The sequence below is a fragment of the Sinohyriopsis cumingii genome, chromosome 5, assembly GCF_028554795.1.
Source record: "Sinohyriopsis cumingii isolate HCF-2022 chromosome 5, ASM2855479v2, whole genome shotgun sequence".
Lineage (NCBI taxonomy): Eukaryota > Metazoa > Mollusca > Bivalvia > Unionida > Unionidae > Sinohyriopsis > Sinohyriopsis cumingii.
Window position 1 is genome coordinate 107,978,935 of NC_142965.1, and position 21,288 is coordinate 108,000,222.

The 21,288-nt window shown below is 34.5% G+C and overlaps 1 protein-coding gene across 1 annotated transcript in view; it reads right to left on the minus strand.

Moving 5' to 3' along the window:
- Positions 1-21,288, minus strand: part of LOC149799960 (uncharacterized) — a 46,288-nt gene that overhangs the window by 20,263 nt on the left and 4,737 nt on the right. Inside the window, exons 2-5 of the mRNA XM_089959461.1 lie at positions 19,509-19,600; positions 13,634-13,839; positions 9,740-9,823; positions 870-908 (exon numbers count right to left, since the gene is read on the minus strand). Coding sequence (XP_089815587.1) covers positions 870-908; positions 9,740-9,823; positions 13,634-13,839; positions 19,509-19,600 — 421 coding nt within the window. The remainder of the gene's footprint in view (positions 1-869; positions 909-9,739; positions 9,824-13,633; positions 13,840-19,508; positions 19,601-21,288) is intronic.

Below are 21,288 nucleotides of genomic sequence, written 5' to 3' on the forward strand. Positions count from 1 at the left end.
TACAATTTTCCAGACCTTTTTTTTGATAAAAGAAGAAACTTCCAAGTTTGAGCAGAATCAAACTAATATTTTCTTAGTTATTTTTGCTGAAACAAACACTTCTTATACATTAGTACATTTTGAAGGACTCAATTTCACTAAACATCTAAAATTTTCTTCCTCAAAATAAGATTATAGTAGATATTTTTATATACTTAATTCATGCTTTACAACACTTTTTTTTTACCAAGTATTCAGCAAGCATCAAGGACTGAAACAAAATTTATAATTAAAGTATTTGAAACAAAGCAAGAATTGTGTTCCATCTCTTAGGAACATTAGGAATATCCTCAACAACTCAAGAAATGCTCGGCCAAAGAATAAACCAATTTCAAGGAGAACTTTAAACAGCTATTTTTCATCTGTCCTTTACATCAGACAAACAAAATCATAAGATTATCTGAAGTTCCAAAACTTTTTTGTGGAGAAATTTTGAGCAATTAAACAAAACTGGTTTTACAAAATCAAAACTACCACAGTCTGTTAAATATTGTATACATCTTTCAGCAAACCTGAAACATAATTTTGCACAAAATTTAATATTACTGATTAAATCAATGATGAGGTTGATGCTACCATAAACACCAATGCCTCCCAATATGCTAATACAATAAACATTCAACAAAAAACAAGGAACGCTTAATTTTTAAGCCTCAATAAATTTTAGTTTAACTTGAATATGCAGAATATTACATGAATAAAATTAATATTGAACATTACGGGTTTAATATTTTGATATTTTGTTTCCTCATTAAATAAAAATGAGTGGCTCAAGAACATTTTTTTAATTTAAATAAAGTTAACAATAAGAAATAATTGTACTTTCTTACCTTGTTTTCATGTGCTGTGGCTTGTTTCAGCAAAGCTTCCTACATGGGCCATGTAGAGAAGAGACAAGGCATATCTGATTATCTGAGACAATATGTTAAGTATCACATAAAATGAAGCTATATAGATATATGTAATTAGTTTCTATATGCCAGTATAATGTTTTATATATTTTATTACTAATATTAATATCACATGCACAATATTATGTGATGACATTACACTGTGTAAATAATAATGATGGATCCACCCACATTTACTTGACACATGACTCTACCTTTTTGTCCATGGATTAAAAAAGGTGCATAGAATTTTATTTAAGAGTTTAACGTTTTTCCTGAGTTTATCGTGGTATAAACTGTCAGTTGCCAACTAACACAGCAAATAACGCCAGAAGGGTATTATGTAAGCTGTGTGAGTTGGCAATTGACAGTTATACCACAATAAACTCGGAAAAAAAACATTAAACTCTTATAACTTAACTTTTAATTATTCATTATATTATTTTGTTTGCATTATTAAAAAACAGAAATCTTAACTGAGCGTAGTAATACATGTTTGGAGTTTTCTGTTACACAGCTATTTATAGCACATGGGATTGTTCTGCTGGATCATAATACATTTTTTACAAATTTCAACAAAGAAAGAATGATTTTATTAAAAAAAGATGCGAAATACCGTTTGCTTTAGTCTTTCAGATTAAATTTATGCAATTATCTTTTTTTAAATTGTAAGAATGTTCTTTTCCTTTAATGCTTACTTCCTGTCTGCCTTCACTGGCAGTGTTTATCTTATGCTCTACACATGACTCTATTTATAGAAGTGGGTATTATTAGAAAAGTAGTTCTCCTTACAGTCCATACAGAAATAAATGCAGTTCATTTAGATCATGTGGTAACATTCTGACCAATGGAAATGTTACTTTCCTTTACCAGCTACTGGCATTGCAATTATATACAGATGAATCTCAATGATTTGAACTCAACTGTCTATCAACACCCATCACTGTTCAAACTACCTTTTAAGTCCCTAGCAAAATCTCTGTATATTATAGAAAAACTGATTGTAGATGCCTTAAACAGCTATTCCCCAAAATCTCAAAGGGACTCTGGTGGGTGAATAAGTGGTCAGAAGTGCTAGCCTTACAGACCACTCACACAATTCAACTATGTCCACACAAGTTTGAGTCTCAGCTAACCAATAGCTTCCTGCAACCTGTTGGTTCTTTCTCCACCAAATATACTGGCTGCCATGCATAGCTTATCATGTGCTACAAAATAGTGCTAAACATCACTGACCCAAATCCAACCAAAATCTCAAACTCAGTCTACAGTTAAAAGATTTGATAGTAAGATTTCCTCTTCCATTTTAAACCGCCTTGTCATCATTAAAGCCTGTCTAGTGATGGATAACATGGAACTATATCATATCATTAATCTAGGAAATGATGTTATCACAATTCTATTCACTAATACCAATGCATCATCACATCATGCAGGTATTTCTACAACTTAATGTTAAGTACATAGCACAAATTGCCCCATCACTCAGAAACACTGATCTTTTTCACTCAACTACGGTTCTCTTGAACTGATTTCACAGGACTCTTGGGGCTCAAACTTTCTAAGCATAACATGATAAAGACATACCCAAATCTCTGAGAATACTGTGCCAATGAAATGTCAAATTATTTTGAATATGTCTTAAAATTCTTTTCAAGGTCAAGAAAAAGGAATTACAAGCCTTCAAATTCCCAATACCTGTTACCAGGGGCAAGTGAATTTCGACATGAGCAAAGAAATATCTTGATGTAGAAAAACCCTCAAGGAAGCTAAAATCTGACATTCTCTCAAAGGTAACCTCCGATCTCTGACAATGTACATAAAGGCTTGTACGTAACATGCAGTAATTTTATCAGATGCATTACTTCAGATAAATGAATATCATGATATCATCTGAATATGTTTCTGACCATTACATGCCTGCTACCAACATTCAGAAATTTGCATGCTTATGGACAAATAAACTTGCAAAGAAATTTCAAAGGCCTAAATTTTTTATAAAGTGTCAACATTATTAAGACCAAGGCATTACGGTAAAAAAAGAACACACTAAAAATCTCACCCATTCTGAATTATAACCACCTTCGATCGTGGAAATTAATAACTGGTTATAATTCAAATTTAAGAATGATTTAATTTCTTCAAACTTAACTTTTTATAAGCAGTTCCTTCCTCAGTAAATATATACTGCATATAATTTGTAAGACATCTGCTACAACAGCTGTAATCTAGAATTTGTATCCTTTCTACATGACACCAGCTGTAATCTAGAATTTGTATCCTTTCTACATGACACCAGCTGTAATCTTGAATCCCCCAGTTTTACATTACAAAAGCTGTAATATTGAATTTGTCTTTATTTCTAAGCAAGAACAGCTGTACTATTGAATTGATATTACTATACCCACATGAGAACAGCTGTAATCTTGAATTTATATCCTTTTTTACACGAGAAAAGCTGTAATCTTGAATATGTACCTTTATATCTACATGAGAACAGCTGTAATCCTTAATCTGTATAATTGCTTCCATATGAAAACAGCTGCAATCTTTATTGCACCCTTTTCTACATGACACCAGCTGCAATCTTGAATTTTCCCCCATTTTTACATGACAAAAGCTGTAATATTGAATTTGTCCTGATTTTTAAGCAAGAACAGCTATACCATTGAATTGATATTACAATACCCACATGAGAACAGTTGTAATCTTGAATTTATATCCCGTTTTTACATGAGAACAGCTGTAATCTTGAATATGTACCTTTATGTTTACATGAGAACAGCTGTAATACTGAATTTTTATAATTGCTTCCACATGAAAACAGCTGCAATCTTTAAAAGCACCCTTTTCTACATGAGAACAGCTGTAATCTTGAATTTGTATCCTTATTTCTACATGAGAACAGCTTCAATCGTGAATCTGTATCCTTTTCTACTTGAGAACAGCTGTAATCTTGAATTCATATAATTATTTCTACATGAGAACAGCTGTAATCTTGAATTCATATAATTATTTCTACAAGATAACCAATGCACAATAATGGTCCTGAAAAAAGTGACTTTGCCCAAAAATTTGTTTTATTCTGATTTAGGTGGTACAGTGAAACCTCTCAAGGCTGAAACCTCACTGAAATGAAAACCTCTTAAAAGTGAACAACTTTTCTTGTCGCATTGTTTACTTCCAAAAGCTATTACTCTAAATGAAACATTTTTGGTTCCAAAGTTTAGTTGAACACTGAAATGAACCCCATAAATTCAAAACATTAAAACTGTGGCAAGATAGCTGCCAGATCCCAGTTATAAGGTCAGTCAATGGTGCAGTAAACAGCTTAGGGACATGTGTGGGGTAAATCAAAGCATGGCACACACCCCTGACTGAAGGGACAGCTTTTGAGGTTAATTGTTTGTAATATAGTGCCAATGGTTGTGAAGAATCAAAGGAGATTATGATTATTTTGCCAATCGTCTATGATGAATTCTATACTTCAAAATACATGTCATTCCCAATCAACTAGATTCTGAACATGCTCTCCGATATTTACCCATTAGTAACATATGAAATCATGTGTATTACCAGATTACCAAAAATAACAAATACATGCCTTTAAATACTTGCCATATAAATATCAACAGAAATAGAATCCCAATATTAATAAGACACAAAATACACACAAATGAACAGATACATTATCCCTATACCTCACATAAGCTTTTATGGATGCCTCTGCCCTACTGTCATGGAAGCACTACTGGATGCTGCAATCTGATTCACATAAAAGCATATATGGACCCCAATTCAAAGAAGCATGTTTCAATGACTACAGTAAACATTAGCCATTTTGAGCTGGTTTTTAGAGTGCCACCTTCAGGGAAAAAGCCCTATCAGACAATAAAGTTACTGAGGCAAATGACCATTATGACACAACACATGGCTGCTATTGAAAATTTAGTCATAATCTGTTATTTAACTCTCCAAAATGAGAACACAGATTCTATTATTATTATTATTTATAAGACTGAACAATTAATTGATACAAATAGAATCTAATAAAAAAATGAAAATATTCAGATCACTTGGTAACACTGAAATTAAAATCAAAAAGAATAAAAGTAGAAATTATCTTATAAAATATATTCTTGTCAACAGTAAAATTTAACTTCTTAACAATTTTGAAATCAGTAACTCATTGGGATGATTATTAACAAATAATAATTAAAAATTTACATAAGCATATACAGCCAAACATGTTTGATACATGCATTTAATCCATACACTTACATTTACAGTTTAACTTTTCACCAAAATTTAATTTTCTGGGGCAACCAATTATCTGGATAAAATCCATTTCCCATGATGGGTAAAGAGAAACAATATTCAGACATGATTTTGGTCTTCCATAAGAAAAGCTGAAAATTTTAAAGGAGGATTTGGGGGTCTTGAAGGGCAATGCCCCTGATGGAGGGGGGGCGCCAAAAATGCATTTTACACTCATAAAAAACTGCTCCTGGTGCAACTTATGATCATAAAATAAACCAAAATAATCATTTGAAAAACTAATAAACTTACCAAAAATGTTCAACTTTATTTCAATAATTTCACAATATTTATAGTCACATGAATTTGTTTTCCAATACTATTGATACTGAAGTTATTTCATCTGCATGCCAGTGTTCTCTTCATAATTAAGTCACAATAATTTGTCAATTTTTTCAGCAAATATATTATACTTTTCTATTTTCATAATAAATCTGTAAAATAAACGCCCAAGTACATCAACTATATACAAATAATCCCATACATTCACTTGCCTTTTTCTAGAATGGACACAAATTGTTGATATGCCAGTCGAGCTCTATGTGTGGCTTTGGCAAAGATTTCATTAGCCTACTTTTTTGTCAACAATGACTTTTTGGCTCAATTTGCAGTCGTTTCTTTTCCTTCTCAATGTTAGCCTTTTTCCGTTCAAGCTGGTGCTTGTATTGGCGACATGCAGTGCACATATTCTGACAGAGGGCTACATCTGTTCTCTCATGCAAAAAATCTTTGTTTTTATAGTAATTAATTGCACTTTTTCCAGATGCCTTCTGAGCTTCGAATTTTCTGTGTGCAGCTTCTTTTGTACGTGCTGTTCCAAACTCTTCCAACTGTGATTACCGTAACTCACATTGTTCTTGCAGAGGTCACAAAATGCCAGTCCTCTAGCATTCAGTTTTCCTATAAACTGACCAACTAAATTTCCGTCAACTTTTTGCTTCAGCCATTCCCATTTCCATACATTTTTGAAAACCTTTATCAAAACTTTTTGTATCATGCTCTCTCTCAACAACTCGGGACACCATGTTTTGCAAGCATGCTTCTTCTTTCCATTGCCATCAGTTTCCATTACATGAAGGTTCCTTGGATGAATTTAAACCTTTGACCAACCAGAATATTCTTTATGAGAATCGTGTGCTAACTAATATATGGAACGAATAATTTACAAGGGTCATTGCAGACCATTTTTTAAAAACTGGAACAGAGATGATAAAAAAAAGGGACTATATAAAGAAAAATCTGATTCAAGTCAGGAGAAAAGTGGAACTCTGCTTTAAAATGGAGAAAAATCATGTCTGAACATTCTGCTGTATTTCTGTATGTTTAGGACATTTTAAACATATTTTTATCTTTTTTATTTCGTTATAAGTAGTAAATCGTTTCTTCCAACAGTACTACTAAAACTATTACCACTAGTCTTATTCTATAGGTATTCATCAAAATGATGCCATTTTAAATACAACCCAAAATCTGAATATGAGTTTGGTATGTTAAAAATAATGGATACAAAAATTCAAGCCTCTATCTACAGCCCATTTTTAAGATGTGAGAATTTTGCCGTTTTTGGTTTCGTCTTTATCTCAACAGCTGCCATTGTAGTGGTGGACATTTTGCAAGTTGTATATGGCATTTTTGTAACCTGCGCATAATGTCTGCAACAAGACACTTCAATTCTGCCTGTAAATTAAGATACCCTGTCCCACCCAAATTCAGAATGGATTTAATACTGCAACTGCTGTTCACAGCAATATTTTTCAAAAGATTTTTTAAGTTTGTGAAGACAGAGGAAGGAATGTCTCGAAATTAATTTGGTGCTAAAACGTTAAATAATTATAAACTAAATCTGAATTGCAACTGATATTTTATATTCCAAAATCAAAGGTAATATTCCATTAAGAAAGAGCGAGATCCTGACTGTAATTTAAAACAGATGTTATAAGTCTGATATGCTAGAAAAACCTGAAAACAAAGAAAAACTACTGACTCAAAAACTTCCAGATAATTTCTTGCAATGAAGCATGCTGTACCACAATGAAAAATGATGCATTAAAATTTGTATACAAGAAAGATTTTATGTTTTAAAAATACTTAAATTTTTCAAAACAACACAAAAGATACAGATAGCATGTCCTAAAAAGTCCCCGTCATCCATCGTATCTGATTTATGCATGTCTGATAGTAATACTGTTAAGGAAACCATGAAATAAACCACAACAAATATTACATTTTATTTAACACCCTATATTATTCATGACATGTCAGTTACAGTTTCTTGTCAAAAGTGAGTAGCTGAGTGAGAACAGTGGACATCATTTTGAGAAATATTATTTTTTTGTAAAATGTTTCTTTGCCAATACTTACCCAATCATATTATCTTAGAAGAGCAACTACTACCTCACACATCCAGCCCTTAGAGGTTAGAAACTTTTAGCTAGAAAGCTGAAAGTTATCTGCACACCTAGGTGGCAGTTGGGCTGAGGGATCACCCCTTGGTACAGGGACTGGTGCCAAATCCCATGAAAATCTCTATTACTAATGGAGAGAAAGGCACACTCTCTATGGATATAACTGCATGGAGGCTGTGAGGGTGTATGTGTATGTATTATGACTGGGTAAGGATTCTTGAAGAAACATTTTACAAGGAAAATTTGGTTTCTTCTTTAAACATGTTACTCAATCATAATACCTTTGGAGAATAGGTAAGAGGTGGAGGAAGGTACATCCACTTAAAAAGGATATATCATCTCAGGTTCCCTAAGGAATGTGACACAGCTTCAAGGTAACCTGACTGGAGGGGACTCCATCAATCTAGGTGCAGCTTCAAAATAGACATCCCCAAAACAAAAATCCAGTGGAAGTCATGAAGCCACATCTTAATGCTGTCGATCAACCAGGAAGGTTACAGATCTAGGTCCAACCAGACTGAATTGGAATGATATCTCAACCCAAAAAAAGCTAGAGAATGTGGACTCAGATTTCCAAACCACAGCCTGCATATCGCTTTGTAAACAGTTCCAGAAAAATGCGAGGCCGATGGCAACGGTTCTACTTTGTGAGCAGAGATGTGTATTAAGTTTATGTGCTGGAGTTATATCTCTATATGCAGAGCAAATAACCCACTTAATCCAGGCCAAGATAGTCTGTGCTCACATATCCTCCTGTCCTGTCTTGAGAGGTAGAAAGAGGTGTGATCTCTCTTGTAGAAAGAGGTGTGATCTCCCTTGATGCAATGGCTGTTCTTAAGGTACCAATGGGTCTGTTATTGTGGACGGCCTTCAGCTAATGTGTCCAGATGAGACAGAGGTTTCATGACAGAAGTCTGGTTACCCATGGAAGGAAGCCTGTTCTTAGCAAATAAAGAGAATGCCATCATGAGTAAGACTGACCCATCTTGTCAGAACTGCATGTAATTTGGGTCTGCTAATGGGGCATGTCTTTTGCTAATTCTGTCTGAAGTCACTAATGCCATGAGGAAGCAGGACTTGTATGAACATGTGCCGGAGATGACCATGAAAATTCTTTCAAAAGGTGTTTTGTTCAGCCAGGTTAATACCAAAGATAGGTTCCACTTGGGCAAAGGTTAATGTTTCAACTGTGTATACTCAAAACAGGCAAGCAGGTTGGATAAGACCTTATTTTGTCAGATATCCTCTCATTCAAGATGACGAAAAGTGTCAGTGATCATGGGGCTGTAACCTTTTATCTTACTCAGTGCTAACTTTCTTTGAAGAGCTGGAGGAGGAATAAGCTATCTGCATTATACTTGCATGTACAATATGAATTTAGCCTGCACTGAATGTGAAGAGTGCTATGGCTCCCCATGCAAGATCCTAAATATGTGATGACAACAAAGTGTTAGAAATCTGTAGATGCAGAAATTTTGTAAACTCCTCCAACTTGTAAAAGTATATCTTCCATGTACAGGCTGGCTTTTGCAAGGCCTCTCATGATGACAGCACATTTTTTGGCACGAGCTGAAGTAGGAACTGAGAGGCTCTAAGACTTTGCTGCCAATTCTTATACATTTGGGGAAATCACTCTGCCTGAATGCCACATAGGTCAGCAGACAACTTTTAGCTCCCACTGGCTAAAAATTGTATCTCTGAGGGCTGGATTTGCGAGGTAGTAGTAGTTTTCCTAAAGTATTATGACTGGGTAATGCATTTAAAAAAGAAATCATGGATATTCTTGTTAACAGGTGTCCAAGAAAGGTAAGAGAATAAACAAATATGGCTGCTTAAATTGGCAGTCAGTACCCTTTCTGCACCTACTTTCTGCAGTGACCATCTAAATGTCTTACTGGAACCCCTAAATATTGCTCTTGAAACTGAATTAAATAAAATGAAGTGACTTAAGCATGTAATATTTGGTAATTCATCATCATAAATTCATCTTTCATATCTAAAGCCAATTGTTGCATGTATTCTATCAACATACAATGAACAGTAAATACACAATAGTTTAGGATATGGGCTCCTGTTTGCTGACGTCACCTGTTTCTCTTTCTTCTTCTTTCTGTCTTCTTCCTCCTCCTTTTCTTTTTTCTGTCTCTCCTCCCATTCCTCTTTTATCTTCCTCTGAAATTTTGAACCAAATTCGTAAAATCTGTATCATATCATTACAAACAAAAGAAAAACAACCATAATACCTGCATATAACCGAGACTCATTTATTAGATTTTGCCATAATGTCACTATTTCAGCCACAAGCTTTTTATCAACAGGAGCATAAAAAAGGAAACAGATTAATGCACTACTACTCTAGGTTTTGAACACAGGTGCCTGTCAAATTTGGCAGAATAATTTGAAGTATCATGTTTGGCTTGTTGCACACTATGCATGGAGTACTGCACACTATGCATGGCTCATTGCACACTATGCTTTGTGTATTTCAGTAAACTGCTATCTTGTTTTGCATCAATTAAGTTATTTCAATGTCTCCAAAACAAGTGACAGCTATCACAACTATCAATTCTGTAAATTAAAGAAATGTTCACACAGAGTGGATCAATTACCGTTTATACTTGTGTGTAAGCCCATTTGCAATTAAGATGACCTGCCCACACTGAACAGGTATAACACTAAAAAATGCATGACCTGCATAAAAGTCGACCCAGAACTCCAGGCCATTGCAAGATGCACTCAGTATGTTCTAAATGCATTTATTTAGGCAAATTTATATTGACAAAAATTACACATATACTTGTCAAGGGGTTAGAATGTATGGTTATTAAACAGGAATGGTATAAACTGGTTTGAAAAGTAATTTTCTTAATTTTCTGTTTTCTTATTTTTTCTGCCCAATTTAGATTTGTGAATAATTTGATTGAATGATGACATGAATTGAGCAATCATGAGTTGCTGTAACACTACCTCTCCCTTTTATCCCAATTATTGTTTGTTTATGCATTACTGCATTGGACATTTTATATCAATGCAACAGCAATCACGTTTTTACTTTGCCTTGAAATTGTAAATACCTAAATAATAAAAGTGTGATCCCAGTATGACAACACAGTGAACAATACAGTTTGATTCAATGCCCTCAATTAGGCTACTGAATGTATTTACATAATGGTGCCACTACATGTACATTGTAAGTCTGAAGTACATTCTGCTGAGTGAAGTGCATCCCTTGGAGTCGAATCACAGGCATCACTGCATTAAACTTTAATGATATCTCCAAAATAAAATACAGAAGTTTCAGAAATAATGCTTCAAAAATTATGTTAATACCGTAAAATATGAGTTGTTGTTTACTTTGATGTAAGCAACCTTAAACCATACCTGTCAACTCTAATGTCAGGAGGAAGAAAAAAAGCTTGATTTTTGGGTTGCGCCACACCTACCTACCATTTCCATAACATCTCCCAATTTTTATATTATGTCTTAGATTTTCATTTCTCCTAAAAAAGACGAGTCCTACATAAATGGATGAATCGTATGCAATCCTTGTTCTGTTGTATCACCTGTGAATTTTGTTATGATGAAATAATTACTTTATTAGAAAGAATTTGCTTCTTCACTAGATAGAATGTTAAGATTAAACATTATTCACGTAAATTTATGATTTTTTCCCTCTACAACAATACAAAAATCAACCAAAAAACAGAACAAAAAGAAAACCATAACAGTAAAATTGTCGACAATTAATTTCAATCCCAAAAATGATCACTATAAATGCTGTAGCGCCATATGCTATAACACCATTCCCACCAAAGAAACTTACATGAGTGAACACCTGGCATTTTTATAGCGTATATACAAACGTTAATTACCACCGTTAAATTAAAAGGAATGAAAATACATACCACGCAGCTTACATGTCCTCACAAAACTAATTACAGCAAACAATACTAAATGCCTTACAAGCTGACAATAAGAAAATAAGGTCAGATATACAACAAGGGGAAAATAGTTACCACATGTATGGTACCATGAGGCTGCCTATTTAGGTACCTTTAGTTCAATAAAATTGGGAATCCTTTATTTGCCAATCAATTGCTGGTGCTTGCATGACACACAGTAGTGTAGACATGGTTTCTTTGAATTCTGACAGAAGACCAGTCATTTTCACAAAATACTTGCATCGAAAAGGATTAACTTTCAATTAGTTGTGATGGCTTTCTTGCCTGTTTATTTAAGACTAACCTTTAGCTATTGTACAGTTTGGTCACAGCTGATCAGAATATGAAAATAGGGCATGTCCTGGGGGAAAATAAGTTGTGTCACAGGGAGAAACAGCGCTTCCTTTATGAATTTCATGCATATTGGACCGGGAAGATCGATCAATATTTATTCAAAACAAGGCTTTAAAAATGCCATGAAAAACCTACTGATTTTAGGTCCCAATCTCTGTTTTTTTTATTCAGTCTCCTTACTTGGCTTTTGAGAAGTTCACAGGTATGCTTTATAAAACTACGGTATTCTTGCTTATATTATGGAATGAAAGGCAATTAGCCATCAATGTACTGGTATAGTTGCTGGTCAAATTTTTCTCTTAATACAAGCCAGTATCAGGGTTTTAATGATTAAATGGCCTGTACTGCCATCAGAAAACAAAAGACAACAGCCAGCAATGGAGACACAGAAACATCAAGCTTTCCATTATATGGAAAGTTATGATGCTGTTTGGCAGAAACACAAAACTAAAATAGATTGATGTTCATCTTAGTTTATTTATAATGAGAATTTTAGCCTCTATTATTACCACTCTTTGTCAACAATGTAAGTTATGCTGGCTATGTGCCTTGAACAGTTAAATGTGCATACCTTTTCATAAATATTACCTCAGTTTGTAGGATCACTTATATCATTGAAAATTAGTAACTCATGAGCACGTGATTCAACGTAAATGGAATGGCTATTAAGGACTAGCTAAAATGTTATCTGGAAGAATGCAATTTGGTTGAAACAATGAATAAAGCAAAATTTGCATCTAATATGTTTGGGAATTAATAAGGATTTAAGAGCCACTATGCACGCTTTGCACTGTGTAAATACTGTACATTATAGGTCAGTCTGGTCTCCCAGGTAATCTCAATGGGCTCGCGAATCATGATGTCTGTATTTACCTTTATTTAACTTTGTATTGGAGAAACCAGAAAATATGCACATGCAAAATCAATCATAGTACTTTATAACAGTTTAAGAAGTGTTAGGTCACTGAAATGATTTTTTTTTACATGCATATGTCTTAAGACACATACACTTTCTTCTTCCATGTCCCAAGATTTACAAACATTACAATAGTCAACAAAAAGACTTAAAAACTGTAAATTTTAGACATTGGCCTGCAGATAAACCAACCCACCCTTCTTCCAGGCCTTATTTTTTCCTAAATTATTCAGTTTATATACAAGTATATATACGGCAGTAGATCCTACTTGTATTAAAAGCTATATTGTATACTGCCCATCTGATTCATAATCTAATGCAAAAATACAACAACAGGGGCTGAATCATTTATAAAAATTTACTTGCCATTCAGGTAAGTACTAAAGCTTCATCCACAATAAACTCAGGCAGTTGTTATAGAAATATAAAAGAAGACTATGAAAACAACCTAAATTTAATTGTGTGTATTTATTCTAGGACCCTTCTAACACCAGTTATTATAAATTACTGTCTGCTCTCCCTCTGGTGAGTGTTTGTTAATACTGAAGAATGAGAGTAAAGCACTTGTATGAGCTTGATAAAAATGACTGGGAAACAAGCTTCAAGTACCAAGCACAGACTTTCAAATAATAAAGACAGCAAATGGCTAACATCCTTGTCCTTCAAGAGAAAAAACTGTCGCATGGATAGGCAGGAATGAATTGTTTCTGCTTGTCCATTTCAATACAATACAGAGAAAACAACAAGGAAAAACAATTTAACAAATGAAACCTCAATCTCTTCCTTTTTCTGTCTCTCCTTTTCTTCCCACTCCTTTTTCTGCCTCAGCAGTTCTTGTGATCTCTGTTCATGGAAAAGCCACAACTCATGCTGTCGTTTGGACTCCTCCTCAATCTTACGCCTCTCAAGCTCCTCTTTTAATTCTTCTGCAGCCCTCTCTGCCTGGTAGCTGGGAGAATTCAGCCTTCTTTCCTCTTCTACACACAACAAAAAGAAATGTATTATTTTCCACAGATACAATGTTATACATGTGTTGGTCTTGTTTTAAAATTATATGATTAATTTTTCACCTGAGTCATGTTATGCTACTTAGGGTCTGCCCAAGGCTAACAAGACATCTTGTTATTAAGTTCTTGGATAAAACATTTTATCTGTTATGAAGTTCAAGTTTCATTTCCCCAGCTAAATTCCTAATCACTACATATTTCAGAGGTCTCGCTGTAACATTCCTTTGTCATAATGTGTGACTGGTTATAGCATTTGAATTGTTGTAAATCAGAGAAAATTAGCTCAGTTTCAATGTTTTTAATATGCGAAAACCAGGTAAGCAATAGCAGTAGTCAAAATAAAGCATTCAAAGGCAAAACTTAACAAAAGCATGATAATCACACTTCAGTCATAATTGCTAATAACAAAGGTACTATGTAACAAAGACTGATAATCACGTCTCGTTCATATTGCCAATTTACAATTGCAGGTTCTTTTTCATTGTATTTAAAGCACGACAAAAAATGCTTTGTTTTGTACTTGTTTGACCACATACACTCGTCCCCCTCTTATACGGCCACCCCTTCTGCACTAGGAAAGTGGCTTGATAAGACAGGTAGACTTTCCAGAGGGGGACTAAATTTTTTGTGAGAAGTAGATGTAATATATGTAGTAAGAAAGCGACGTACTTCAAATGCATGTAATATCTTCATTTAATATCTTCATTTAATATCTTCATTTAAAAGTAATATCAATTATTAAAAGGTTCTTCTTGTCTTAAGAATAGAATTATATCAACTGAATATACATTAATAGTTCTTATTCTTGGCATAAGCGTGATATGCGAGAGGGTACTGTTGTCATGCATATTGCAAAACCATTCCAAAATGTTATTTAAATTTAGGTACACACATAATTCTCTTTCCATTTGCTACATTTCCCCACTGCTGCTGAATAATCTCCTTATCGGTTATGACACTGTTTACTGGAGTCTTTTCTACATAAAATTATACTGCAAGCCCGCCTCCCCACCCCCAATGTCATCAAGAAGAATATCCGACTTTCTTCTAAAGTAATATGTCTCCATTTATGTGATGATATGTTAATGTTTGGTAATGATTTCTGTGGATGTTACTAACTGTATACGATTTAATTATGCAGACAACACTTTTGTAGAGTGGAAAATATGCCTTTTTCATAAAGGAAGTGACAGAGGTATTCTCATGTGATCTTTCTGTCTTTTCTGGTACCCTGTTTTGTTCTGGGTTAATTTCTGTGTGTGTGTGTGTGTGTGTTAATCCAAAAAATCTATCTTTAGCCTACGCTGACAATGTTATGATCTTGACAATTACATCCAGTTGTAATCATCAAAGAGAAAAACTTGACAGATGTGTGAAGCCAAAAACTCTATCATAATATTGTTGAGCATATTTCCTGTAAATGTTGGCTTTTATAGATAATGATATAACCTGGTCACTTTAGAGGAGTGGCCATTCTTGAGGGGTACTTCTGAACACAAGCTCATCAGTGCCTAGGGATTCTGGCCATAAGAAGCGGGTGGATAGTGGTCGGGGGTGGGGGGGGCCATTCAAGAGGAGGACCACTGTACTTAATAAACTTCCTTTAGCTATCATCCTATACTTATATGTTCAGTTCTTAAAAAATCCTATCACCCTATGCCCAGGGCCCTTCTAATTTTAAATCAGGCGAGTTCTATATTCTAAGTGAGGTGCCTGTTGGGTTTATCAACAAAATTTCATTTGCCTGAGGAAGCTTTGATAACACTCATGAAATGTGTAAATGTATTTTCGAGATGTTGACATACCTGCCGTAACATGGTGCAATTTAGATCACCACTGTCCTATGTGAAATTGAGATCTAATTTTAATCAGATTCAATCATAGCATGTCATGCTAAAATTACGATTTTGTACTCCATAACCTCCTAACATGTTCATCTTTCAAGAAAATACAATTTTCAGTAATCTTCACACAAAAATGTACTGTTTTCAGTATATGCCATTTACATCCAGCAAGTATTAACAATAAACAGTCATGATTGGAGCTGATATAAAACTATCACGTAGGCAGTATAAATAGCGCCAACTAAAGCAAAGAGGTCAGGTATAAACCACCACTTCACATATTACTTAACTGGCTGACAATAGCTAGTGTATATGAAGGCTGCAGTGCGTGAGCTAATTGTGCTAATTTGCACAGGTAGGATCAGGAAGTGTAACAACCCATTATAGGTAAATCAAAGAGAAGGTAGATGCATGTACGAGAAAAGAAGTTATTACATATTATTGCCTTGAATTTGAATATTTAAGCCATATGTATTATATTTTTGACAAGTTTGTAAACAGCAGCAATATTTCTTTGAAGTTGGATTTTATTGCATATGCAGAATGCAAAGCATGATCATTTCACTTGTCAAAATAGTGTTCAAGTGTAGTTCATTTCTGAAGCTGATTTAGGTTAGCTATCAGCAAAGCCCAACAAAAATAAATTTCAGAACTCTTGATTTACCAAGTTTTAGTTTGTGAAGCAAGCAAGCATAGTGATGAACGCTAATGACACTTGCTGTACCTTCAAACCCCTTTGAACCCTATTGAATTTATATCTGAATTGTAGTATTCCGATGTTTTGTGACAGTATTAGAAAAGGGGAACTTTTGGGCATGTGTAAATTGTAGTCTGGGCTTGTGGAATTTCAGTAAGGATTTGTGAGTCTATTTAAGTCACCAGCCTGGGGCGTGTGTCTAAAAAAAAAATCTTTGAGCACTGATGAGTATATCTGAGTATATCCTCAAGTAAATCTCTCTACTGAGTCACCTTGAAGTCAAAATACCAATGAGTTCTAATCCGGACATACCATCCAAGCAGAGACAAAAAATCAATATGACTTGCTGGGTATTTTGCGAAGTTCCCACAGACTTTGTTAATACAAATGTAGAGGGTAAGCAGATGACAGTGATGATGTTCCCTTGCCGTGGTAAATGATGCATTATGCCAACTTGGGTCTGGTAACGAGGATGTTGATTGATCATGTTAAATTTGATAGCAATACTGCCACATATGCAATACCAACAACTCAAAATATTGTTTGTGAATCACCTGGAAGTTATGAGGATGGTGATATACCTGTAACCAGACAGGTTTTAGATAATGAAAAACATCAACAAAAAATCTCAAATAAAAAATAAACTGATGACTATGGACAATTTCATTCACGGTGATACATTTATATATATAATGACACTTGTTTAATGCATGTACATCTAACATCATCAACATGGATGCAAACATAACATTTCTGAAAAATATACCATGAATTTGGTTATGTTTCTTGGTTGTAGCATTGTGTGTGTGTGTGTGTGTGTGACTTGGATTTTTAATGTAGCTTTAACAATTTTTCAGTCATATTGCTATGATGTCTGCAGTGTGGCAGTTTATAGTGATGTCTAACATTGATAGCATCATGCCACAGACATATAGCATGATGTCCCACTCAGTCACATTATCCTGACACCAGGACAACCAGTCCTAACACTAACCTCTTAATGCTGAGCACCAAGCAAGGCAGCATTAATACAATTTTTTTAAGTCTTTGGTATGACTCGGCTGGGGATTGAACCCACGACCTCCCACATCTGAGGCGGATGCTCTAACCACTTGGCCACTGGAGCAGTTGGTTGTAGCATTGTAAAAATCCACATCCCATACAAAATGTTATAAACAATCTTTATTGTATATTGAAGAAAACTGAAAATGATTAGTGCAACACCTTTTTGAACTATTAGTATTGTTAACAATTGTACTGTAAAATAAAGTAACATGAAGGTAATATGATATGATATCACATGTATGTGTGAGTAAATTAACATAGCACAGGTATACAAGGGTAATATGATATGATATCACAGGTATACAAGGGTAATATGACATGATATCACAGGTATGTAAGGGTAATATGACATGATATCACAGGTATGTGAGGGTAATATAAAAACATAGGTGGAGAAAAATAATAATGACAGATGTCTTACTGCTGAATTTCAACCAATTCAAAAACAGAGGTACAACAATTGCATTATAAACAAACAAAGAGTTTATGCAGCAGAAAAAGAATATGTGTACAAATTGGGTTTATTAGCACATCAGCAACATCCTGGCTATATAGTGTTGGGAACCTTAAGTATCTCAAAAAATGGAATACAAAACACACATCAAGGAAAAAGGATAGAATCGTTACAATACAAAGTCAAATCTCTTTTTATTATAAACCCACCATATATGTATGTCTACTTAATAAATACTGTTACAGGTACATCTATAAAATAAAGTGAGAAACAAATTTTTGGAACAAATTTGCTTCTTTCATATACTTATTCATTCATAGTACATTAGGTAAAAATCCTGTACCTACCAAAACTAGCTTGATTTAGCAATGCTACAATGCCACCTACTTGCCAAGACAATGGTCAGAAGAGATTGATATTCCGTCCAAGAGGACTTGTACCAAATCAAGTCAACTGTCAGTTACTAAAGATACATATTTTACTCCAAAAACTGGTTCCTTCTTCAATACATCACTAGCAGTTTATCAGGTTGGAGAAATCTGGATATAAACCATGTGAGAGCCTCCAATTTTCTGTAGTGGGGTCTTACATGGTCCAAAACTTTGACAATTTGGTTTAGTGGACAAAATTTTGGCTGCCACTGGGATAGACGGATTGTCTGCAGAGGTTTCATGGACACACTAATAACTCAACAGGGGAAGGGGAAGGCAAGCATGGGCTGAATTTGACTCATTGAGCAAATGGATGACACCAACGAACTGATTTTCAAAGCACTGATTTAAGCGGAAGACAAAGACACAGTGGACATATCTAATTATATTATCCTTTAATTTCTCATATTAACGAATAAAAAATGTACACTATAACAAATGCAGATTTTCGACTGAAACCTATTTCCAAAGTCGTTATTTTATACAATATCTAACTTATACAACAATTGTGGTGAAGCAAAATAAACAAAGCTGTAAGTGTATAAAGTTTTAATATATTTATTTGAATCAGCTGTCATGAAATGTTCAAAAAAGATTGACTATTGAATGTTTTAAATTATGAACTTTCTGCAGAAACATCTTCCTATTTTCAACAATTTCACCATACTCAGGATCAAAAATCCCTGTGCACAAATAATACAGTCGAGCCTGGACCAAACATCTGACTTAAACAAAAATTGTTGTTTTGGGTCTGATTCCATTTTTCAGCACATGAATGGTTATAGCCTGTATGTGGCAGCCAGTATATCTGGTAGAAGAAGAACAGTCACGGTAAATTACTGGCAAGAGTCACACATGCTCAAGCTGGCCAAGCCTGAGACTCAAACCCATGCAGACAGGTGAGATGTCAGTGATCTGTAAAGGCAAGCACCTTAGACCATTCTACCCACCCGAGGCCCCTCAAAAATTTGACAGACCCAATCTAGCTGATTCGCTTCAATGCAATTGTAACTAATAATTTTTTTAAGGTTAATTTATTCCTGTTTCAAGAGTTTAAAAAATGCTGCAAATTGAACCATTTTGTAAGATGGGGAAAAAAACACACAAGGAATTTATGAGAATATTTGAACATGCTGAGTTTGTCTAACCTCTTCTCTGTTCCTCATCCCTCTGTTTGGCTTCTTCCTGTCTTTTAGCTTTTCTTTTCTCTTTCTTTAGAAAAGCCTTCCATTTCTTGTGGCTGAAAATTGATGGAAAATAAAATAATTTTTGTTCATTGCAAGATAAATATAGTTACTGTTCTGATCAGAATTCATACATCTTTTTCAAAATAAATTTCCACATTTTTTCCAGATCAACTATTACAGCTTTCCATTAAACGGGATAATACTTCATCACTTTCCAAGAAATGGTAGCACACATCTAGTTTTATAACCATGGAATGTTTGTTTTTTCTTCTGTTGTATGGCACTGCATTTCATCATGGTTTTATTGTGCCCAGTCAATTGGAGCAAAGCATCTTGCTCAGGGACACACTGCAGTAGCTGGACCAGGCTGGTCAGGTGGTACAGGCTCAGGGTTCAATCTACATTGTAGGCTGAATTTTTATACTAACAGCAAAACAAAATTATTGATGGCTAACTCAAATATGAATAACTCATCCACATGGTGCATTGTCAAAATAACTGGCACAAATTTGTGCATATCATGTTCACAGTTGTAAATCTAGCCCTTTACCTGTCAAATACATTAAGCAGTGGAGCATCTGACTTACAGAGACTGATGGTTTAGTCTGACTTGTTATAGTGCCATATTGCACTGGAGCATTTGATTGACAGAAAATGATGGCTTAGGCAGACTGATTATGGTGCCTGATAGCAGAGGAACATCTGACTTACAGAAAATGATGGTTTAGTCAGACTGGCTCTAGTGCTTTACAGCAGTGGAGCATCTGACTTACAGAGACTGATGGTTTAGTCTGACTTGTTATGGTGCCTTATTGCAGTGGAACATTTGATTTACAGAAAATGATGGTTTAGGCAGACTGATTATGGTGCCTGATAGCAGAGGTACATATGGTGCCTGATAACGGAGGAACATCTGACTCTGAGAGACTGATGGTTTAGGTTGAATGATTATGGTGCTTGATAGCAGTGGAAGATTGGACTTACAGAAAATGATGGTTAAATCTGAAAGGTTACAGTGCCATACAGCAGAAATTTACACTAAATACAGCAATAACTGATCACCATTCACACTGTACACAAACATCTTTCTGAGAAGTGATTCACAAACCTGTTGACCTTTTTCATCAAATTAATTACCAAAATTAATTTTAAAAAAGTGACACTAAGATGTCTTGCAAGGTACCCAGTCTATCAGTGGATAATAAGATGAACTTTTGGATAGAAATCGGAATGGTACTGAAGTCAGCAAGCAGTACAGTGGTCCCCCTCTTACAAGTCACCCCTTTTACAGCAAGAAAGTGGCCTTATGCAAGGGGTTGCCATTTGAAAGAAGAACGGCAAAGATTTAATAATCATTATATATAAAGTTAGACAGAAGTAACTATTTTAAAATATAATAATGAATCAAAGATGATTTCAACAATAATCCATCCCACGAATTTTGAATGTAATTTTTAACACAATGGCTCTCAGTTTTTAACCTCCTGGTCTTCTTCATATAATCAGTGCTGCAATTTATTTTCCGATGTCCTGTTATCTAAGATTAAAAAATCTATATTACAAACCAACGTCAGATCCACCATTGCTGAAATATCAGCTCCCTTGTCAGTTTTGTAACAATTTACAGGTTGGAGAATACAAATACTTACAAAGTCCATACTACTACACGATTCAAGCAAAACAGTCACCTGAGAGTCCATTATTTGACCTAAACAGGTCCAAAGAGCCAAGCTAAATTTGC